Consider the following 24,747-nt stretch of genomic DNA (forward strand, 5'->3'; position numbering starts at 1 on the left):
TGGGATAGACTTGAAAATTCAGAGGAGTGCTGTTTAGGGGGAAAAAAAGTTTGGTAAAATTTGTGACCCTCCCGCTCCTCCATGCCAACTGCAGAGAGGGTTCCCATGCTGGGATGGAGCACTAGAGCCTCACCCTCCCACAGTACAACGCAAAAAGAATGGTGACGCCAGGGTGCCAATACAACAAAGTTGGTGTTCATACCCTACATGGGTCCACGTGGGGCTGTATGGCCTGCTTGGGCCCCTTTCTACAAGAAGGACACTGAGGCCCCAGAGTGTGTCCAGAGAAAGGCAGCGAAGTTGTGAGGGGACTGGGTCACAAGTCTTATGGGGAACAGCTGAGGGAACTGGGGCTGCCCATTCTGGAGAAGGGGAGGTAGTGGTGAGGCACTGGCACAGACTGTTCAGGGAGGTGGTACCGTCCCTGGAGGAGTTCAGGAAACAGGTAGAAGTGGCCCTGAGAGACGTGGTTAGAGAGATTTTTGCAGGCTGATTTTGGTTCAATATATAGATCTCGATTTTATGCAAATGCTCCTGGCTTTTCAAAAGGCTCTCAGAAGCAGAGTAGAAAAGGTACTAAATGAGCATTCAGTGTTCACACCAAACAGGCTTCTATTTGATCTGAGAACAAACAAACAAACAAACAAACAAATGGAACACAAATCAACTAAAAGTTGTATTTTGCTGAGAGCAGGTCAGGGTCAAGGCTGCACAATCCAATCTTTGAGAGTACAAAAGCATTGGGACCTCCTTAACTCCTTCACCAGAGGGGAGTGGGCATGGAACAGGCTACCCAGGGCAGTGGGCACGGCCCCAAGGGATGGAATTTCAAGGAATGTTTGGACACTGCTGTCAGACATAGAGTTTGAGTTTTGGGTGGTCCTGTGTGGAGACAGGAGCTGGACTTGATGACTGATGAGCTTCAGTGCAACCATCTTCACCTCTGTTGGAAAGACACTGGGAGGTCTGTCGGATACAAAGGGGAAAAAAGAAGCAGAGGTCATGATTTCCTGCTCCACATGCATTGGCTATGCGTTTGCTCCCCCCAAAGCCTACCCCCAGCATACCCCAAAGATACTGGAGGGACACTGCGGTGGGCTTAGATGACAACTAAGTATGGGGAATATAAATTTTGTTTCCTTAATAGCATGAGCGACTCAAATGTCCTTCTGAAATGAGTATTCAAATGTCCTTCTGAAATATCACTGGGTCCTTCTCAATACAGACAGCACAGAAACGGTCCACAGCGTTATCAGTTTAACAAAGCAATATTAATTACACTCCATTAAAGATGAAATGCATGGTAAACATGGCTCTAGGCTCCTCCAGATGCCTTAAGTTACTCAGCAAAACATGAATTAAAAAAAAACAACAACAGAGCTAGACCAGCTTGACAGGACACTGTGTGGGGTACAGTGAACTTGGGGAGCTCACTGAAATCTGGATCCACTGCTATGAGTATCAGAGCAGCAAGAGGAACGTGACCTCAATGTGTGCAGCTCATGGCCAACACAGGCATTGCTCTGCCGTATGGGGATAAATAGGGATTTAGGTGGAAGGTGGTGTTTTAAGTAGTGGGGAATAAGCTTCAGCCATGGCTTTGCACTGTGCAGGAATGCATGAGATAAGAGATCTCAAGCCCTTGTTTTGGAAAGCTGAAAATGGAAAGAAAAAAAAAAGGCAATTGAATTCTTTTTGTTCTTAGCATTATAGAGTTTTAAAGTTTTGTATTTTGAAAAACACATCACTATTCCATTATTACTATTTTTTTTTAGGTTCAGAAATGGCTCTAATCTAATAATATTTGACAGGATGATGTTTTCCATTAAGCCTTGCTGATGGCAGACCATTAGTTCAGATGTTTCTTTTATTGGTTTATTTTCAGATTACGGCAATTACACATCAAAGAATAAGAAATGTCCCTTTTTGTTTTCCGTGTGAACCTGGGTGTATAAAACAGGTTTAAAATAGTATAAATGCTATTTCCCAGTAAAATCGTTTCCTTCGTGATTCACAAGGCTCCTGAAGAATGCAAACATTGATCCCAGCATTTCGGCTATAGGCAAATTCTGGGAACAGGGAGGGGATGGTGCCAATGACTTGTGTGGTGAGTGGGGTGGGCACTGAGCACTGCAGTCAGCGAGGGGTCTGTGAGCATCACAGTGAGGGGGAACACGGAGGAGCAGATGAAAGACAGGCTGAAGGAGAGACAAAGCTGAAATAACACAGTCGGTGAATCCCCTCCCATTTGCATGGAAATCAGTGCAGAGATAACGCTGTCTCATGAAGAAAAGAAGCAGGCACTTATCTCTTCCAGCCACGTCCTCAGCTGACTACAAGCTGCTTATTAGGGTAGATCCAAACCCCATCTTTCAGTACTGGTGCCACCTCCCATCCCCACCTTTGTCTGCAGATCCCATGTTGATGTGTCATGCTGGGTGCTGCCATGAGTATTCCCATCCAGACTATGCTTTTTTTTCCCCCCAGCCTTGTCTGTGCAGCCCCCTGGGCTGAGAGGCATCACCACTCTGATCACTTCCCACTGTGGAGAGTGGTTAGTATGTGAGGGACAGCCACCATTTTTCACTGCCAGAAAGGACTTCTTGGAGACAGCCCTCCTCATGGGATTTTCAGGTCTCTGAGCTCAGGAAAGAGAACCTAAGAAGAGATTTCCCAAAGGAAAAGCCTCCCAGTAGAACAGAATCATTAAGGCTGGAAAAGACCTCTAGGACCATCTAGTCCAACCACCAACCCACCCTAGCATGCTCACTGATCACATCCCTCAGTGCCACATCCACATGGCTCCTGAACACCTCCGTGGATTGTGACCCCACCATCTCCCTGGGCAGCCTGTGTCACTTCCTGACTGCTCTGTCAGAGAAGAAATATTTCCTAATATTCAGCCAGAAGCATCACTGTATCTACAGGAATTTCTTGCCCACCTTCCTTCTGGGCCCCTTCACCAGCACTGCCTTACAGATCACCATGAGACCTCCCTTTTGCATTTCTTCATCCAGTTTAGATGCTGGTCTTGGGCCCTCAAGTGCACGAACAACACTGGGGAACTCCCAGCGAGTGTCAGGTACCAGCAGGTGTCAACCGAAGAGCCCCAGCCAAAGCTGGCACTGCTCCGCATCCCCTTCCACAGCCCCATCAGGACAAACTGGGCACCTCTAACCTCGGAGCATGGATGGGAGCATGAGACAATGCAACAGAAGAGCACATCCATCCCCACATCCATCTGTTAAGCAGTGTACCATATGCAGCAGCAGTGAGTACCAATGGTGAATTCCAATGCAGAGAAGAACAAGGCTCTGGTGAATGGGCCGTACTCATCTCTGATCATCTCAGACTGGCTCAGCTGCTGCTGGAGAGGGAGGAATATAACATGATTGCTGTTTTCATGGTAAGAAGCAGATATTTACTACTGTTACTGCTCATCAGGGAATACTTCAAAACACTCAAGAACCATCATCCAGACTTCAGACTGCTTTAGCAGGGAGGGAGAAACAGTCCTAATGGCACCACGTAGGGCTGTTTGAGTTCACACAGCCACAGTCCTTCCCCAGCTGCGTATAGCACTGGCAATATTCAATGGCAAGACATGGAAACCACCTTGAGGAGCAGGAGCAGGAGAGACCATGGCAGCCCTATCTGAGAGAGCTTCTTCCTGCTCTTTGCCCAAGAGGGGATGGATGGAGGAGATGCAGATCCCAGTGCGGGTGCTGTTGCCAGTCTCCTTCCAGGCCTTGCCTTCCAGCCAGGTGGGCGAGCTGGGGGCTGCCAGGGCTCTGCCCTCAGCATAGGGCAAGTGGTCTGGATGGCTGATGAGCGGGACAGCGAGTTCCAATGGGAGAAGTACTCAGCAGCTAGAAGTGAGACTCTCATTATTATTTTTATTAATACCACAAACCTTGCTGTTCAGTAAGTTTTCTTAAACTCACAAAGCCAGCACATCAGGCAACCCTTCTTGAGTACTTACACTACTCTTGCAAAATAGCCTTGTTCACTTTGTAACAATTGAAGCAGGCTGGGTTGTTTGCCTCTTCTAATATAATCTCATGTTTTCCTCTGCCATTTGTATTTTTTCCTCACTGATGTCTAATAAATAAAGAACGTACGTGTGTGTAAATGACTACTTCCGTCTAAATGGTTTTAGATGCAGAATTTCAAAACAATGCAAAACCCACAGCGCGTGGGTTTGAAAACCCGGTCTTTAGGACCTGTTTTCTACAGCCTCCTGCCTTACTTTAGAGATGCTCTGGCATTAAAAAAGCATCTGGACAATGCTCTAAGATGTACAGTATGATTTTTGGGTGATGCTGTGTAGAGCCAGGCTAGAGGAACAGACTTTTCACCACAAGGAGAAAAGGAGGACACTGTTTTTGTCTTAACTGCACACTTGCTGTATCTGACACTATGCTATCATTCAACGAGGAGAAGCTGTCAGACCTAAACCAGTGCTATAAAAACGAGGAGCTCAATTTCAGTTGTAAAATCATTTTTATTGTTACAAATATACATATGAATAAAATCCCTTCAACCTGTGATGTAAGTGGATACCTGTGAAACCTGCGCCCCTTCCCCAAAAGCAGAAATGTTTTTACAGATGTCCAACTATGGTTCTTGTAGAATTACACATTGAAAGGAAGCTAATATGCAGACAGAACCGAAGAAGGTCTCTAGAAAACACCAATATTAATAAAATTTCCATTGCCCTCATTCCAACCAACTATATACATTAATACATGAACGTGGAAGCATAACAAGCTTATATGTCATTCAGATCCTTCTCCGTTGTGCTTTTTGACAGTACACAAATGTAAGCGCTGGAGCTTTATGTACAGTACAAGAACAGGAAGAAAGAAGCTCCCTATGGGAGAATGTAAAAACCATACCCAAGCATTTAATATATATAATCTATACAAATTATTTTATTAGTGTGCTCTTAATATAATTACAATGTGCAATTGCATACCGCAAGAATATATTTATAGGTAAGTCACGTGCAGATTTGACACATTTACATTCAGCAGTACAACACATTACCTGCTGTACAGTGTACGAGCATAAGACAGTGTCCAGTTAATTTGCTTTGCTTCCCCAACGCCCTAATGCAGGGCATTCTTTGTAGCTGCTTTGGAGGAAATTCAAGTAGAATACACGGAAGGATTGCTGGCTTTAGCAAAGGCATGGGAAGGAATGTCTGAATGGGACAGAACAGAAATTAAGGACCAAATCAACGCCAACTGATTGTAGTGGGAATCGTGTTTGGAAGATCAGCTTCTCTGCGCAGAGATGTACGTGTGGTGATAGAGCAGCTGGCTGGAAGGGCTGTTGATTGCTGTACCCTGACTGTTATAAAAGCTCTCACACTACAAAGCACTTGGACTGATCGCTAAACAAAAATAAAATCTTTATCTGCCTCTTCGCCAGAGTCACTGGACTTGCTTCCCTGATGGCCGTCTTTACTTAAGGACCTCTGCTTCAGCTCCTGGAACTCGTGGGACTGGTGCCCAGGGCTTCTTTTGGCAGCTGTGCAAAACACAGAAATGGGTCTTAGTAAGGACTGCAGAAAGGAGGAGAGGAAAAAAGTCATTCCTGCATAAGGCACCTGCTCCCACTCCCACAGTATTCTCTTGAACTGGTGGGAGTAGCACAGATCCACAAATTCAACCCAAAAGAAGGTGAGAGACAGGGAGAGAAGAAAAAAAGGAGCAAACTGCACCCCAGTGGTGGCTGATGAGCAGACAAACCTGAAATATGAAACTCAGTGCACCTCAGTGTGACACAGACAGACATTACAGTTAGAAAAGGCCTGGAGGCTTCCTTCTCATCACATCATGAGCAAACAGAAGACCTGGATTGCAGACAATGGCCTCCTGACTGCATGGGTGCCTTGGCAGGACTCTCCTTAGAGCAGCAGTGCACAGCCTGGACTCTTCTCAAACAGACACTGAGCCTGACCTGTAGTTCTCTCAGCTGGCAGCATGGCTGTGTCTCAGCAGGGCAGAAAGCAGGACGGCAGCACTTGTTCAGTTTGCCTAGCACAGTAAATCTGAGGAAGGCCAAAATTTTCCCCTAAACCTATAAACTTTGAAATAGAATGGAAAGAAAAGGTTTTAAACCATCGTTAAGACCTCTGATCGGGTAAGTGGTCTAAAATTTCTATGGAAACAAGAGTTCTATTATGCACAGCAATGGGAGCAAGGTTATGCAAGGGCTGATGCCTACAGAACCCTCACACTTCCTGTCAAAACGAACCTTTACACAGATGGCAAACCTCCAGCGTGTCTCTACTGCACCTTTTCCCCTGGATTAGGCCTTGGAGCCATCCAGGTATGCCAGAAAGCTCCATCTGGCTTTATCTGGCATCCAGTTCTGCATCTCTGCCAATGTGAGAGCAGAAGGGACACATCCAGCACTCATCCTATGGGACCCACACCTTGCATACGTGGTGCATTTCTAACCCAAGCAGTCCTCCCAACTCCAAAATACCTTTTTCCTCATGTGTGTTAGCCAAAACATGGGATGAAATAAGAGTTAGCAATTATACAATCATTGCTTTCTTATCTGTGCTTTGCAAAGTGGGAGAGAAGAGGATTTTGAGAAAATTCTCTTAAAGCTATTTAACTTTTCAAAGATGCCTAAAGTCTATTTAAAAATAAAAGCAAAATAACATATAAAATAAAATAACAAGTTAGGTCTTTCCACCTTCCCAAACACCACTGCTTTTCAAAGAAATAGGTGCCCTGTGGCTCTGAATCATTCTTGATAATTGTACCTGTGAGTAATTACATGGCTGTTGTTTGAGCTTCCATTCACTCTTCAAATAAAACCCAGAACACACGCTGCTGCAGCTGTTTCTATTTATGGCCTAATAAAACAAGATGGGGAGTTTGCCCCCAGAACGTCTGAAAAATATGTTGGGCACTTAAGTCCATATACTGCAAGCAGGCTGATGCCATCGGAGTGGACCTCAGGTACAGCTCTCACGAAACAACACCAAGGCAACTTGCAGAGATCTGAAGCAGCATCTCAGCTTTTGAAACTTATTTTATTGGAGAGCTGCTTAAGAATTAAGTAAAATAATTTGGTTGTGATGGTGAAAAGAGGTTCCATATCTGATGGGCTAAGTTTGATTCCACAATGTGATCAGCAAATCAGAAAATCTGGACTGAGGATAGAGAGGGGCAGATGGGACGGTTCTTTCCTTTTTCTCACAACAGGATAGAATGAATGATAGGAAATATACAGAAGGAATACACGATGCCTTATAAACAGAAGAACTATGAATAAATGCAATTGCGTAAAATACTCAACTCATTAAAATGCTGCAGAAAAAAGTAATTTTGAACCACTGGTTAAACAAGCTAGTTACAAGGTACAGAGAAGCATGGAAACACAAACCATTTGGGAACAGGAGCTTTTACACTTTAAAAACACATAGTTCAACCAACTGTTTTTATATTTTACTGAATGAGCTCACTGTAAGTCCAAGGTGCTTTTCAAGAGGTGCAGCACATTGTTGGGTTTGGGTTCTTGTGGGTTTTATTTTTATTTTTGTTTATGCCAGCTGAAAACAACATGCTGTATTAAAATAAGCAGATTTTCCCCGTTCTCAAATGATTGTGAGACAGTGTAGAAGCTAGCACTAACAATACTCAGGATGAAATATGTTTTGAAATACTTTCATGCATGCATCACAGAATCACAGACTGGCTCGGGTTGGTTGGAAAGGACCTTAAAGCCCACCCAGTTCAGCTCCCTGCTGTGGGCAGGGTTGCCACACAGTAGATCAGGTTGCCCAGTGGTGCAGAAAGATGATGAACGTCTCATGGGACTTTCACCCTTCTCACACTTCACTGACAGAGCAGCACCCTTTCAAGGCTTCTTTGCTACCACAGCATCTTAGGATTGTTAGTGCCAGCTGTCAAGCACCATCTGGATGAAAAATGAAATTGGAAACTGCTAACCAGGAGCTGGCTGAGCTTTCCTCAGCCCAAGCACACTGACTTCCTCTTCTGCACTGGCAGAGCACTGCCCCGAAGTGGCTCCCCCTCCTCCGGGTGGCTTGGCACAGTCATGGTCTGCAGCTCTTTTTTGACCTTCTCCTGTTCGCTCTAGCAGGGAAACGGATCCATTTATACCCCATAGTGTACAGAGACCCATATACAGAAAGCATTAAGTAGCATAAATAATTTCTATTTGTCATCCCATCTAATCAATCACTCAGAGAGCAGCAATCGATACGCCAGATGCTCGCTTAAATCTAGCCTGGATATTTGTGTATGTTGGAACTGCAGCCTGACCTTACAGATAGTCTGTGCAAAGAAGTGCATTTGGGAATTGCCCCATGCAGTACAATTAAACTCATTCACAGAAAGCATTTTTATAATTAAGTATCATGTAATTTGCTGCTTTCTTTTGCAGTAGCTATAATTTTGTTTATGAACTTAGGTGGATTTGCAGTGATTCACCAGTTGCAGAAATAAATTGTGCACACCAGTCTGAAAGGAAGCAGAATGCAAGAAAGGAGGAATGACCAAAAGTAGAACAGTAATAAAGAGAAAAGTTATCCTGACAAAGAATGAAAACCAAAAGAGACAGAATTCAGTCTTTTCCAACACCTCTACGCAAAGCACAGCAGCTACATAAGGATCCAGAAACACAATGTTAGTCATTCCAAGCTATTGTTAATAAAATTCTTACAGTGCAGCAGCAGCTATGAGAACACTGTCTCACCTTGGATCAGTCTTCTGTAGGCAAAGTGTAAGTGAGCAAAGAGGGAGGAAGGCAGCATCCAACCCCTTTTCTACAAGGATTTGTATAGTGAGCCAACAAATTTTAAAAATAAAGTGACTCCCATTTTGTATATAATAGTCACAAAATACAGAAACTTATAAAATCTAGGCTGTTTTGGAAGTTGCTGTAATTCAAAAGGATTGCAGTTTCAATCCTGTAATTCCTCCTTCTCCAGTGTATCCTCCCATGACAAGGAGACTTAGAAGAAATAGAGCACAGCAATGGTGAAGCCAACATCACAAACACGTCTGCAACAAGTCCCACTACACTGGGTATCTCTAGGTATGCAGCAGCAAGTTTGCTCTCTGGTGAAAAGCTGGCCAGGAAACAAGGGCTTTAGGACATGTATTTATCAGAAAGCAACTGAAAGAGTCGAGTGTGGCAAGAGCCTTTGATTGCAACCATTCTCAGCATGATGCCACCAGTTAACTAAGCCTGGTCCCTAAGCTGTGCTTCAGTTCACCTGTCTCAGTGTAGGCTCCGATGGGATTAAAGGCAGGATTAAAACCAGGCTCCTCCCATCAGTGGGTAACAGTGAGCTCTGCATGCTGCACAACTGCTCCTTTTTCACAAGGAAGTGTGATGTATCTGCCCTGACTCATCTGCCACATCCCATCCTGCAGAGAAGTGCTGGCAGAGTGTGAACGGGCACCCCTTTGTCTCATAATTTATGCTATTTTTCCAGTCTGGATGTGATGGAAAATCACCTTAAGCTGGAAATGTGATTCATCTTTCTCAAGGAGAGTCCAACGGATGGAGGTCTCACCCTCAGATTTCAATGTTGTCTTTGTGCCAGTAACACCATGCTGAACAATAGTTCTGTGACTATTTCTCCATGTCCTATACTTTTGAAGAAAGCCTTAACTCTCCTGAGAGCCAACTGCAGGGCAAGGGAATGCATCAGTAAAAGAAGAAATCCAGAGCGCACATGAAAAGCAGCAAAGAGATGCCAGCAGTCTATTATTGTGGGTGAATAGCGTGGTAAAAGTACCAAACATTGCCCAGACACACCACAACATATTGCCCAAGTGTGAGGTGAGCCTAGTTACATGCATTAACACACACAGAGCAAAAGGCCAGCTGCAAGGAAGAGTTGGGGCTGCTCCCCTGCGACTTTACTGATCAACAGAGCTACATTTCACATTGTTATCTGTGACCAACACCAATCAGCACCTTGAGTCAGACCAAACTAAAATGTAACATACATAACACAAACATCCCTTAATTGTTCAGCTACCTCAGTAGTAACAAGAAATTCATCTTTCGCTTGATTTGATGAAACAAAGAAAATGCAGAGCACCAACCCACGGGTGGAGAAGGGGTGGGAAGACATGACTAGATATACTCTCCTTCCTCTTTTTTCCTCAAAATGAATAACTCCCTTCTCTTCCAAGAGCAATCAGATCAGGGAAAAATGACACGTTGATTCCTAGTAGGTGAAAGGCATGCTGGACCAACAGTTATACCAACACTCCTACCTTCTTGAGAAAATGATCTGACTGTGGGGCTGCTCTGACCATCCTTTTCTTTATCAGAGGGAACTTTCTTCAGCACAGGTGGAAGCAGGGCAACTTTTGGGGAGCTGGGGCCAGAGGGAGACTCTGGAGCATCCTCTGTGAAAATCATAAACAAAAGGTGAGAGGTTATATTTGCTCAGTAGCTCACAGAAGAGGCACGTTCATGATGGGACCAAAGTCCAACACAACATAAAACAAAGAAACAGCTAGAATCTGTATCGGAAAAAAGAAGGAATTGGGTATTTATATTATGTTAGGAGAACATATGATGGCCCTCAGTCCAGGTAAAAGAATATTTATAGCAAAACATAAGATATGAACTCCAGCATTTTTAATGGGTGTTACTACAGCAGCACAAGTAGAAAACTGAACTTCATGCAAAATATAAGCTTGCAATTTGTAAAAAGCAGCTGCCAACAATTTTGGATGGGTTTTTGGAAATATTTTGTAGATTTAGACTAGATATTAAGAAGAAATTCTTTACTGTGAGGGTGGTGAGACACTGGAACAGGATGCCCAGAGAGGTTGTGGATGCCCCCTCCCTGGAAGCACTGAAGGCCAGGCTGGATGGGGCTCCAAGCAACCTGGTCTAGAGGGAGGTGTCCCCACCTATAGCAGAGGATTGAAACTAGATGATCTTAAAGTCCCTTCCAACCCAAACCATTCTGTGATTCTATTCTATAATACTTGTATAAATTTGGAACATGAGTTAATTTAGCTGTGTAGTGGAAATTAATAGGAACCTATCCTACTGTTAACACAAATTGGTCATCAAAAAGGAGTCAATCTTGTTAATTTCAACAAAATGAAAATGATGAACTTCCAAATGCAATTCAGTCTGAACAGATGCAGTAATTCTCAAGGCCTCCACATGCCTGTGAGGACTGGTGCTTTGGGAAACTTGGTGTCAACATCAAGCTCTGTGCATGAGCACTGGGCTTGGCAAACACAGCTATGTGTTTCTGAAACAAAGCTGATATATCTTGTGCTTTATCAAGGAATCACTTTCAGACTTCGATGATTTGAAGACACTTGAGCTGTGCTCTGTTGCCCTCAGATTACTTAGCAAAAATTTGCTATCAATACTCTGGTCATATCACCATAAACAACAGCAGGAGCAAGAATGCAAATAGGATTATTGCTTGGCTTCGTCATCACATCACCTATGTGACCTTAGCAAGCAAGTCAATACAAGTACTATGAAAGAAATCAGACTGCAGCAGAGACGATGCTGCTTTTGCTGCCACCTGAGGAGCTGGCTTATTACTAGCAAATATTAATTGCTTTCTGTAGTAAGTACGCAGTAGGCTCCTCTTTGCAGGAAATATGAACTGATAGAAACAGATAGTTTAGGTCTGTTCGATACAAGGTATTTTGAGATAACACGCTGCCTATTTTATAGATTAAGCATCATGAAATAAGCAATGCCTTTCTGTTGAATTTATCTTTAGAAGAATTTCACCCAACAATTCTACGACCATTTTTGAAATGACCATTAAAACAAAGCCATCTGCAAGCTGAAGGTGATTCTCTACTTGAACAACACTCCACCCACTAGTGTGCAAAGACAGGTTAAACAATGTCAGGCACACATTAAGGCAAGGAAGAGGCTTTAACATCCATTTGCTCCTTGTCCCCCCTCAGATATGTAATCTTTCTCAGGTCATTGGTAAGTATGGGAAAAGCCTAGAGGCAATGCTTATATTCTTCAATTAGCAGCAATAAGTTCCATTTGCTACAGCCATTAGGAGAGTCTACAGAGGCAGTAACTAGCATTTAATTCCTCTAAACTGCAATGGTTATACTTTTGGAAGAGGGAGTCGTGTCATGAGACTTAAATAGCAGTCAGTGTATAGAAGATCTGTTTCATGGTATTGGAAATATTCAGGTAATATCTAGGTGGGAGGCTGGGACAGAGCAGAAGTTAATAAATAACCATTCAGATGGCAGTCTAGCAGAGCTATAAAAACACAGCTACAGTTAATTCCAATCAAAAATAATAAGGAAAGAATCACAGGCAAAACGAGGGAAAAGAGAGTGAGAAACAGTTGTTTGGATTAACTATTAACAGGCATTCACTCAGGGAGCTAAGAGCCAAAAAACCCCAAGGGCTTCAGTATTTAGAGTCAGGTGCTCAGAGAAAATAGTATTGCCAACACAATTACAATAGTTTTCATTCTGAGGCAGAACTCCGAGCATTCCTAAGAGAGCAGGCTAACTCAGAACAGCTCTGTCAGTGTTTCCACTGGTTCTCCTCAGATTTTACCGTCACAGGGCTAAAGCGTTTTAAAGAACTGCATTTGAATTATGGCAAGAGGGAGATGGAAAAGAAGGAAGTAAGTCAAGAGCAAATGCCCGAGGAATCCATCCGCATTTAACTTCTGTTCAGAACGCAGCTCTGGGTGTCTCCTCCATGGCCCACAGGAACTCCACTCAGAAGTACCCAGCAGCTCCTCACCAGTGCGAGAGGCAGAGCGTGGTTTCTGTGGCACCGTCGGCCGTGCTGCCAGGCTGGGCTTCGCTGACTGCAGTGGGGGTTTGGGGCTGGTTGGTGTATTGGAAGAACTTCTTGCCTTTGCCGCAGCTTCTGCCTTTGGTTCAGCTTTTGCATTTTTGTCAGATGATGCTGAGATAGAGTCACCTTTACTGGAGGCAAATCGGCTCTCTGGAACGGTCTGCGGGAGTTTAGGCACTAAAATAAACAGACACATAAATTACAGTCTTGTGCAACGTGGAAAGTTCAGTGTACGTGTACACTTATATAGAAGACCTGAACCTTTACTAGTTCACATATACACACAAAGAGCCCTTCAGCATTGGTAAGGTGACTCCTAGTGTTTTAAAATCACCACAAGAAGAGCACCTAAACACATAAATTCTTACATGTGCTAACATAAATCAATTGCTTCATAGGTGATGACATCTCCAGTCCTTTTAATACATTTGGGTCGATAGCTGGCTGGACCTCATTCTCCCTTTATCATTCTGGGAGCAGATAGGATGGCCTACCTGCTGAGGAAGCAGCAATGGATCAGTAGAAAACGCAGCCTTTTGGCTGATTTGTGCCTCTACAGACAAAAGGTTGGCTGTCCAAAATCAACAGAGAAAGCCTGGCCCAGAAAATAAATCTGGAACATGTGGTCAGCAGGCTTCATCTTGTTATTTGTTGCTTTTAGCAAGCTCTGAAGATATTTTGAAACTCAGAGGAGACCAAAATATTCTTTAGTTAATATTTAGATTGATTTAACAACACTCCGTATGAACAACGGTTTCTATACGTTAGCAAGTTTATCAATATACCATCCCAAACAAAGATGAAAGTATTTACGCATAAAACTACATTCACTTCCAAGGCATAAATCAGTTCTGTTTAGCTGTGCCAGTTGGTAGAAAGCCTGCTGGACATTAAGTTGCAAGCAAAATGCCCTACTTTTCTACTCTGAGGAGGATGAAAGCTTGTATGTAGTAGATATATCGATAATCCTGAAATCCGTATGCTAGATGACATTTAACAGTCATCACATTTTTATGCTCAGGAACAAAAATGACAGACTAACTGAAATGTAGACTGGTTGCCTTGGTATCTGGCAAAGCCACAATCTGCTCAGACTTGACCTACCTACCTGCTATTCCCATTCAGAAATCCTGCTTGTTTACAGGAGTGCTGAGCATAGTCATTTCAAAAGCAATGGAAGGGGAGTGTTGGATACAGTTTGTCGCAAGCCAACGTCCAAAAAATTTTCCCAGTCTACAAAGCTGTTTTTCAGCCCAGCTAGAGTTAAATTCTGGCTAACCAGAGGAGCTGTGTGCTTGCATGCATATTTATCTATAGCTTTCCTGTAGCGACATCCAGCAATTTTTCCATTACCTTTCTTTCTTGCCTTCCTAACCCCAGGCCTGCTAATATTATTAGAACCCAGTAAGTTAAAATAAATTAACCCAAAACAAAGACAAACTGTAGCTGCAACAGTGAAGAGCAGCCTTAGGGAGATCTCAAGCAAGAGTGACAAAGAAAGAACTGACAGCTGAAGGGCAGAAGGAAGGGGCATGCACAGTGCAGTGAGGTGGGGTGAAATGTGCCATATACAGGGACAAGGACTAGAGAAATATTGGGGTCAGACACCCACAGCTATGCTAATATCCCAGTATATGCGATTCTGACTCCTCTGATTTGTCCGACAGTATCAGGGGACACACACAGTATGAACAGTACTTTTCAAAAGACAAGCAGGCTGACCTAAGGTCACTGATTTATAGCTTGCTTTAACATGCTGTGCACAAGCTGCCTTTTAAAACCAGCTTTAGAAAGGTAGAAATACTCATAATTGATTTCTGAAGTGCTCAACCAAGCTGCCCACTTTTGGATTTAGATTTCAGCCCAGTCTGTGTGCCCAGCAATCAGGCACTCCTCTTGCACCAAGAGGATATGTGTATTTAGGCATTACCATTTCAAGACTACAGCCTGACAAGGGCCTCTGGCTAGTGCAAAGCAGGACTAGCCACAAAATGAAATGCTACTGTAAGCACTGAGTTTACTTCTGTTATTTTGTGCACGTGGGCTGCATCCCAGGGTCTCTACAACTCTGAAGACTGCCCTAGCTTTGTTCATGTCAGCTAAAGTCTGGGAAGAGCTAGTATCCACTGGCTATGAGAAGTCTCTTCAAAGAGCCCAAAGCCAGGACTAGAAGAGCTGTTACTTACACTGACTACTATTAACCTTGCAGACTAATCATGCTGAAACCCACAGATGTATTCAGAAGCTTCAATTCTATGCATGAAGACATTTTTGCTGGCTCCTGGGTTCAGCTTCAGCGTTGGCATCTCTATTGCAAATCAGGATTCTTTGGAAGGAGTCCCAGGAACATCCTGGGATGTTCCCTTCTTTGGAATGTGTAGCACAAGTGTAAAGCAACTAGCTATCAACACAGACCTCGAGCTGGCTTCATAAGAAGTGCTGTCAAACACAGTACAAACATGAGCTTGTTTCTAATGCTGTTCACTTACCGTAACTTCACGTTTTGCTTAAGCAATTGTTAGGTATGCAATTTGGAGAGCAAAGTGTGATTTTGAGTTTTGGCTTTGCATTTTCAAAAGTTTATAACAAGAGTCCCAGACTGTACCTGTACCACTTCCATCCAGTCGTTCTGAGCTCACTGCTGCATCAGAAGGCTCCTTGGAAGGTGTGTCATTCCCAAGTTTCTGCAAGAGTGAGAAAACCTCTCATGTTAGTAACAGACCTGTAATCAATATAACTCTGTGCTTCTGTGCTGATTCAGAAACTGTAAGGCAGAGAAAGTAGCGTTAGTATCTTTCACTGGATGCACTGCTTTATTTCTCTTTCATGTCCTGGAAAGGACATGAAGTTCAGGGTGGGAAGTAAACTGAGTTGATCAAGTATACATGCAAGTGTCTAGCAAAGCTGCAATTACACCCTGCCTCCTATGTGACAGGTCTGCTAACATACACGAGTTAAAACTAAGTGGTCAGGTAATGCAGTTGAAACTAAGAAAGTCTTTTCTCCAAAGGCAGCTCCATATTTTAAAAATTACACCTTCCGGTTTAAAAGAAAAAGTCATTTTCTGAAGATCTGTATTTTGAATTTAAGTCTGCTGGATGGATTTTATGCTCCTCCACATACAAAAAACCCCTGTATATTTTAGATAAGCTTGCAACTCCAGAAGTAGAAGCACCCATGTATTTACAAGATTCCTTTAGAAACAAATAAATGTTACTTATTACAAAGGCTGTTGGACGTTCCCTTCTCTTAAAAAAACCCCACAGTCTAGGGCATTGTACTTCTACAAGCTTTTCATATAAAATCATCTGTATGTTAAAAAAATATGTGTAAGCATAACAATTTTTTTCCCATCAAAAGCACTGTAGAAACATATGAAAAATAATAATTTGAAGAGTTAGGAGTCGTAAGCTACGTTGCCTTTACAGGCAAAATAATGACCCACCCAAAGCTTGCAGGAACAACTCCTATGGGGAGGCTAAGTGAAAGCTCCAGATTTATTTTCATTCCTGTTCCTTGTCTGTCATCGATATGTTGTCTGCTCCTCATTTGCCAGTCCCCATTTACTTGTTCTTTCTTCCATATCTTGGTAAACAAAATACTGTTTGAGAAATAAATTACCAACACTTTCTTTATATTTATCTACTGTATTATATTTAGAGCGCTTTAGGACAATACGGAAACTAATTTCACTGGAACTCCTTCCTCCTTCCAGGAAATATCACCATGTACTGAGGCCAAGTACAAAAGCAGTGTTGGCACTTAAGTGTGGTAAGTAAAGGTGCAGTTAGGACGTCAGCGTGTCTGGCTACCTACCGTGCACACACTGCAAACTGCTCGCAGTCCTGAGATAAAACAAAACACTGCTAAAATTTACTCTGATTAGTTGTTAATCATTTCAGGCAAATGCAGGCAAATTTACCATCTGGATGGTATGACCAGGCTCTACTTTTAGAAGGAATGTACACAGAGTTGGGAAATACTGATGCGTCCACAAACAGGTCGCATATCAGCTCGGTTTGCCCTTAGGTCTTCCTCGAGGTATTTAAAAATTCAGTCTGTAAACACTAGATGGAGCTAAAAGACCTTGTTAGGTATGCACAGCAGTAACCCTCATTGCACATATTTATCTAGCAATTCTCACATTGTATTCTAAGCAAAGAAACAAAAAAGCATTTACCATCTTTCCATCTACTGTGCACCTGCTCATCACTTGTATCTGTAACAAGACTGCAGGAGGGTATGAATAAAACAGTAAATACCTTCTGGCTTTGTTTTCACGTAAAATAGCTCAGAATATAAGCAGCCATCTGCACCTTAAAGGAAAATATAATTTTCTACCATGCTAGAATTCTGATAAATTTGAAGATACCGGGGAAGTTGGTGCCATATATCTCCTAAGTAATTTAACAGCAATGGGCTGCTTTCATCTTTGGCTCAATCATCAAAATACTTTATATTTTTCAGCTTCATGAATGCCATGAATAAAAGTGCAAAACTGAACCATTTGCTATTGCAGTCTAGGATAAAGTATGCAAAAAATTCTTTTGAACAGTAGTTCAATTTGGTATGGTCTGGACAACATTAAGAAGCAAGCCAGTGCCCTGCTGTGTGTGAGATTCAGCTTTCTTGTCACTATTAAAAAAAAAAACAGTACTGAGACACATCAACTTTAAAAAAAACACAACAAAAATAAGATCAATAACCTCTTAAAAATTTCAAAATAAATTATTTTCTTAAAAATTTCCTATATTCATACACCAACAACAAAATGAGAAGAAGAAACCAATGACAAACATGAAAGGGGCATTTTTTTTTTTTTCCCCCCAAACTGAGGAAAAAAACATAACGTGAAAAGCATAGTAATACTGGGAAAAGGTAACAGCTTTCCTTTTTGAGCAACAAAATTCGAGTTTGCAATCAGTGGTAGAAAAGCAAATCAGTGGAAGTAGACGTACACTCATAGACTACCACAAATGCATCATCCCAGATGTGACCAACTTCAGATGACAGGTATTAAGAAATTGAAGAGCACCAAGCACACACTTTATGCAATTGTAAAAATTTATATTAGCTGGAGTAAATCTATTGTATGTTGCGTCAGACTGTAACGCTTTTATTTACAATCATAGGACCTTAATTGAAAACCTGGTGTCTTAGAAATCAATTAGACTGTTCATGGGCACTATGCAGCACATATAGAAAGGTGGGAATTGGTCATTTCCTTAGAGACATAATTTTTATGCTGAGGGTCACTTTAGCAAGCCATAGATCTCTGCTTTAACTTGAATTTGCTTATTACAAGACCAGAGGATTTGCAGCAATAGTTCAGCCATCACAGCAAATACTGTAAGAGTGAGAAGAAAGGCAAAAATGACAACTGAATGCCTTATTCAGACATAGTAAGACAATAGTGTAGGATCTTAAAAAGATGAAAATGAGGGCAAAGCTTACACATGAGCTTTGCCATAAAGTAGCATCTTCCAAGTCATGGTGCGGTAATGGTGGGGAGTAGTGGTGGGGAATGGATAGCACACAAGTGCTCTGCATGCTGAAGAATAAGAGAGGAATACAAATTACTGATCCTTTGGTAATTTCAGAACATGCCAATCGCAGCTGGGGTGAAGCAGAGGCTGACAGTAGAGAAGTTCAAAGGGAAATGGGCATCAAATAAAATAGTTTGGCACAAAAAGCTTTGGAGTAATGTGAGGATATTCCCACATGAAGATAATGCGGAACTCTTTTTTTTTTTTTTTGAATATCTGATTATTTTCTTTGAGAGTTAGTATTTAAAATACAGAAGTCCAAGTCATGAAAATAAATTGAAGGGTACACACAGTAAACAGCCTTTCCTACCTTTAGATAAAACATGCATCTATTATACATGAACAAATCACAGACCACATAAAGTGAAGACAAACTGTGCTAGTCTGGGTGCTCATTTGGGTGCTAGTTGCCCCCAAATTACTCTGTAATGTATGCAAACAATTGTGTCCTCTTCTGCTCTTGTGTTGGCATGACATCAAGTGCAATAGCTGATGCTGCCTCCCCAGCATGAGGAGAAAAAGTGCAGGCTTAAGGGCACGTCTTCTATACGTGCAGCCTGGTCGTTGGCCGGGGCATTCATGTTCAATCACAACAACACAGAGCAATTCTTTTGCAGGAGAACTCTGCAATCCCTAGCAGAAAACAGGAATGATATGACAAAACCCAGCCCCTGTATCCCTTCCACTTGAAGACACCTATTTTTTGTTCATTTTTTATAACTCAAGAGAAATCAAATTGCCTTCACCTTCTGAGCAGAGGCTGCTCTCTTCTCCTGCTTGGCTTTCATTTCTGCGAGAAGTCCACTGCCCATCACCTGCACACCGTACCTCCGGCCTCCTTGTGGGCTTCCTTTGCTGTCAGCTCTTTCAGACTTTGCAGCATCATCTGGCTGCATCTCCTCCAGTGAGTCCGGCGTCTTTAACTCCTCAGATCGCTCTGTACCACCATTCTGCTCTGCAGGTTTCAGCTCCTTCTTACTTGAGTCCACCACTTGACTTTTTGAAGCAACCTTGGGTGAGGAGGGCTCCTCAGCCACCATTACAGTCTGAGGACGTTCAGACTTGGAGCCTCTTGATTTGATTAAGTTAAGGAAGCCACTCTTCCTTGAGTCCCTTTTCTTCTTCTCATCACCTGCTTCACTGGGCTCACTGCTCTCTGAACTTTTAGTCGATGGTCTCCTAATAAAAGACACGGACATTTTAATCTCTTCTTCCCTTCCCTCCCTTATCTGTTCTCAACAGTACAAAATGACTTCTCCTGGGCAGAGCCAACCTTTTATATGATCTATAAGTAGCCCGAAGCTCAGACTAAATTAAAACCTGAACAATTAACATTAGTCATACTGTCTTGCGAATTCCTGGACCAGCCTTGTGCATGGAACAATGAAAAGTAGCAGCCATGTCATCTGCACTGTGTGCCTGTCTGTTTCCAACACCAGTGAGGTGTTGCTTCAGCACAGCTCTGCCTCATCTGTTTATGCACATACAATTTCACACAGTTATGTTTCCAGAGAATGTCACCTCTGGTTTTGATCTACCTGTAGTTATAAGGAGGATAACTGATCCAAGCACAGAACTTGAAGAGGCTTTGGGGGGAACAAAGAACTAATTGGTAGAGCTGTCTTCTCTTAGAAAGGAACACAGAGACAATATCTTTATAATGCAGATGCTCATCCTCAGAAACAAAACCCAACGAAACTTAATTTAAAAAAAAAACAAAACAAAACAAGCAACATACAAAAAAAAAAAAAACACAAAAAACCCCCACCAAAAAAACAAAACAAAAACCCCCAAAAACCCCAAACAAACAAGCAGTCAAAACCAAACAAACAAAAACCCCAAATGCTGTTAAGATTTTCCCAAGCACCTTACAGGCAAAGTATTCATGCTTAAGGGATAGCTGAGTGCATTACATTTCTGCATATGAGCACCTCAACTGGAAAGACCCATCAATAAAGCAAATGGAGACATCTCATGAGAGCAAAGATCCATGAGCCAAGCACATGGCCAGGGATGTGCACACAAGGATAGCGAGAGATCATGGAGACATCTGAAATGGACAGCTAGTGGGAGCCAAAGGGAAACACTGTAGGACTGTAGGATGCTGTTAGTCTGCCAGTACCCTGAATTTAACCTGGTTAATCCTGGTTAATTCAAAGCTACCATGATTTTACCAGTACACACAGAATATCACACATGGCTTCTCATGTCACTACACATTTTTGTAACACACCAATTTTAAAACATTTGCTTTTCCTGACACAGTTGCCTATCAGTTAACACCTACCATTTCCCTTAATGGATGTCACAGAAAATACAGAAGAGGTAGTTTCAAGTTGCCCAGAGTTTCTCATTTATTTATATAAGCGTTTTTGTGTGTGTATAAATGCAAACATGCATTGGTGCACAAAATTCTAGCTGCATGGCTCTGTAAACATACAACCAGCTACAAGCTATTTTATCCCTCTGTACAAAGCTGAGAGAGATATATCTTTCAGATAAATTTATTACCGGAATCTGGAATATTTAAACTGCTTAAAAATATTTAACATGTATTTCTAAAACAACGTATATCTAGTGTCATCTTCCACAATCCTGTTTGTGCCTGATCAGTACTGTCTACATAGACACATCTGTGTGTGTACTACTGGCAATGGAGGGATGAGTCGCAAGAAATACACTACTTTGGTTTAGTTCTAATGGGCTCCACTGCCAGGTAACATTGAGTCAGCTAATTTATAAACGTACCCACTAGTCAGTAGTCCACACCAAATGGTATATTGAGGCAATTCATTTCAAAGTAGTCATTTTTAAGGCAGGGTAATTTAATTCACTGTATTATCTTAGACTAACAAGGCATTTTTTGACTTTACCTGGATATTGAGAACAGAATTCAAAAACAACTTTTGAGTAGAATGGATAATTTCCAAGCTAGTAATATAGATTAAAAAAATTAAAAAGACAACAACAAACCCATGAAGTGAACTTACTTTGAATCCATTTTTGTGACTTTCTTTGTGAAAAATTCATCCACACCTTCATCTACTCTTCCCATGAGGCCATTCTGTTCACCATCTGGAGGCACTCCAGCAGGTACCTGACAAAAGAAAATCTCTCTATAGCAGGAAATAACCGACATGTTTTTGTTTATATGATAATTACTAAGAATCAAGATGTTATTAAAGTCATGCGCTATCAACCAGACCTCAGTGCACAAGAAGCACCTCCAAAATTCTCCCTTTACTCAGGCCAGTTGAGGCACTACAATAAATGCAAAGCAACAGAGGCAAGCTGGATCACAGCTGGATACTACATGAGGTCAGGATTCAAATGGCTTGTGCTTTTGCGAATACATCACACATTCAGATAGAAATAAAATAAGCAGCTAAGAAAAAAGATATCATTTACAGTGGTCATCTGCACAGAAAGTGTTTTCAACAACTGTTTGTTACCCTGTTTTCTCCCTCTCTCTAAATGTTCATTTCAGTATAAACCCTGACAGAATCAAAAAATCTTTCCTTTGCCCACCCACCCCAAGTTAAAAGTTTATGTTTATTCCCTCTTGGCTTCCAGGCTAGGATATCTTACAAAGAACAAATCATTTTTCCAGCAAAGCTAGAAAAGTACAGCTGCAATCATCTGAGATCCACTACAATAAAAAATTGAAATAATGGCAACAGAAAACAAACAACTCCCCAACCATTTGTTCTGGTTGGACACGAAGTCAGAAAGTTTGGCTAAGAAAATCGTGACTTGTGAAAAGCAAAATTGACTGAAACTTCTGATACATATCAATCAGTGTGGATCTGAGACTGTGCGTGCCTTTTGCATCTCCAGTGCTTCTCCAAACTACTGCTTTCTGTAGCAGCAAAGTGGCAAAAACATCAGCAAATCAATTCTGCAAACAATGACAGCCTACTTGTGATTCTAGCCTTGAACATTTGGCTGTTTGAAAGCACGAAGCAAGCATCTTAAGACTTCTGAATTTTTGTTGAGACTTATTAAGGTCAGAACTAGTAAGGTCCATAAAAAAGGCAGAGACAAAAGATTTTAAGCTAAAAAAGTTCCTTTCAATTTCTGCAACTAATTAAACTCCTATTTCCTAACTCACTATACGCAGAGGAGCATTCTGAGAACACTGCACTGTCATGGAAAGTAGCACTTCCTTGTTACAAGAAGTAAGCTTTTTGTTTTCACTGAGCAAGACATTTTATGTTCTGGTCATCAGCCTACCCCAGAGCACTTGCTCTCCCATGACCCTACACTGATGGCACAGGATGCACTGAGTGAGTTCAAATGAAAAGCAAGTTTAGCAATTTGGAAAACATGTGCATTCTGCAGAGTTGGAATCAGAAGAAGTAAACACAGATGTGTTTTCCCTACAATGTCAAGACCAGTATGTCCTCCTGCTACCTCTATCTTTCCTTGTAAAGCTCAAGGGAATGGAAAGTTGGCTTGGATATTCCCTCCTGCTTGAAGACTTCACCACTTCCAAGTGGTGCAAAAGAGTTGCCTGATGAGATCTTTCCCAGCATTAAGGAGATTTTCAAGGATCCTCTCCTCTGACACTCCCAAGGCAGAGACGAGGCTGCAGACATTCATTACTAGGCAACATAATTCAGAGAAACAACAGCAGCCCCTTGATAAGGGTTATTTTATCACCTCAGCTCTGCTCTGTTGCCATGAGATAGCTCTGTAACTCCTTCAGATCTGTCCTTACATTCCCTGAGGATATACCATCAGAGAAAAAATCTTCATTAATGTGGTATGCCAAGGAAATGGAACTGTGGGAACCCCACACATGTATACTTGGGTTCACACCAATGCCTTTTATAGACAGACAGTGCTCTGTTTTGCTTTTCTAAGGCAAGCTCCAGCATGAAAAGCAGATCTGTGACTATGCAGATTTGCTGGCCCAAACATCATCTTTAGATAGGGAGCTGTGGGAAGCTGGGTGTCACGGGGTAGCATCTCTGAGAGCTGATAGAAATAGGAACCCATGCCAAGTTACCAAGTCCTAAAGCAGGCAGAAAAGAAAGGATTAAGACTTAACAAATCCTTACAATATAACTGAAAAGACTCATGGCATTTTGTGTGTTCCCAGCACATAAGGTGCACATGCTATCAGAAAATATTTCCACTAAAAAACAAAAGCAAATAAGGATAAAAGCTATCCTGGGTTTAGGTTGTTTCAAACAAGACAAAAAGCTTATAATAGAGTCTATACATTTAGATATGTGAATACCAGAAGAAGAATCAAGTTTGTTATAGCCTTTAAAGATTATAGTTTTAAAACTTTAACATTCATTCTCATTTCTTCGCAAGAACTAACTCACGGCAAAAAGCAATCAACAGACAATATCATCAGCAATATTTCAACACAGACTTACTGCTGCTTGGCTGGGCTGCTGTTTTTTATTCCTTTTGGGTCTTAACTTTGTAAAGTGTTCAAGTTTTCTCCCTTCTTCTGATGGCAACTCTGAAATGAATCCAGAAGTTCGTTTGTCTGGCCTGCTGGAAGGAAATGGTGGGTCTTCTATATGGATAGGTACTTCTTCCAGTGCTTTATCTAGATCAAATTCCATTTCTAAGAGAAATCAAAACTTTCTAATTAGGCTTAACATGCTATAAAAAAATAAAAAAGACAATGCCATTCCTCTCTTTTGTAGATAACAGTTACAAACACGTACACAGAACGTACTCAGGCACAACACGTTTGTGAGCAGGCAGAGCATTATGTGCAGACATTTAGTACCAAACACACTAGAAGATTCCCAGAACAAAGCAAACAACATGGGCCTCAAATGCAATCCAGAGGGAGGGACGGTCTTCTGTGCTTTTGAATAAAGAACTACCTAGAAGAATCTCAGCAAGCAAAGAAGTAAAAATGGGTTATGAAATTCTCACTTACCAAAAGCTCTGGACACCGGCCGGAGCATTCTACTGTGAATACTTTTCCTTTTTGATTTAGGAGTCATCTACCAATATAAAATAAAAGCAAATAACTTCAGTGGACAGAAGAAATGACAATGAACAATTTTTCCCTTCTACACAGCAAATCTCTTCTCAAGATCTGATTGGGTTTAATATCATGAAGGAAAAAGTTTTTTCTTCCCCTTCTCAAACAACTCTAACATTTTCTATATTGGCATTATGTTGAGCTGACATTGAAAGTGAACCAGTGAGGCAGTTATTCTTCACATTAAAATCTCAGATTGTAAACAGGATGATCATCTGAATTGTTCAAGCATTAACTCATTGATCCTCAACTGTACAATAAGGTAATTATTAATACCTCACCTTTGAGGTCAGGATCATGAGGCACAGACAACTGAAGTAATTACTGTGTCCTCTACTGCACGGT

At 41.8% G+C, this 24,747-nt stretch overlaps 1 protein-coding gene across 2 annotated transcripts; it reads right to left on the bottom strand.

Moving 5' to 3' along the window:
- Positions 1-4,484: 4,484 nt before the first annotated feature.
- LOC104910217 (F-actin-uncapping protein LRRC16A-like) lies at positions 4,485-24,380 on the bottom strand. Of its 2 annotated transcripts, XM_031552810.1 has the most exons (9): positions 24,295-24,380; positions 23,774-23,970; positions 21,374-21,480; positions 19,130-19,562; positions 15,443-15,521; positions 12,781-13,014; positions 10,284-10,418; positions 7,977-8,123; positions 4,485-5,535 (listed from the first exon to the last, which is right to left on the bottom strand). In XM_031552810.1, exons 1-9 carry the CDS (start codon positions 24,359-24,361, stop codon positions 5,399-5,401), a joined length of 1,536 nt encoding a protein of 511 aa, XP_031408670.1. In that variant the 5' UTR covers positions 24,362-24,380; the 3' UTR covers positions 4,485-5,398. The 2 variants fall into 2 exon arrangements, with proteins under 2 accessions (XP_031408670.1, XP_031408671.1); XM_031552811.1 differs by lacking the exon at positions 7,977-8,123 and having other exon boundaries at positions 24,295-24,379.
- Positions 24,381-24,747: the final 367 nt, after the last annotated feature.

This window comes from Meleagris gallopavo, chromosome 3, assembly GCF_000146605.3.
Source record: "Meleagris gallopavo isolate NT-WF06-2002-E0010 breed Aviagen turkey brand Nicholas breeding stock chromosome 3, Turkey_5.1, whole genome shotgun sequence".
NCBI classification, from domain to species: domain Eukaryota; kingdom Metazoa; phylum Chordata; class Aves; order Galliformes; family Phasianidae; genus Meleagris; species Meleagris gallopavo.

Coding starts and splice junctions, on each gene's coding strand:
- LOC104910217 (XM_031552810.1), bottom strand. CDS start 24,361: ATGACTCCTAAATCAAAAAGGAAAAGTATTCACAGTAGAATGCTCCGG. Junction 23,971..24,294: donor GCCGGTGTCCAGAGCTTTTG/GTAAGTGAGAAT, acceptor GATTTCTCTTAG/AAATGGAATTTGATCTAGAT. Junction 19,563..21,373: donor GTCACAAAAATGGATTCAAA/GTAAGTTCACTT, acceptor GTCTTTTATTAG/GAGACCATCGACTAAAAGTT.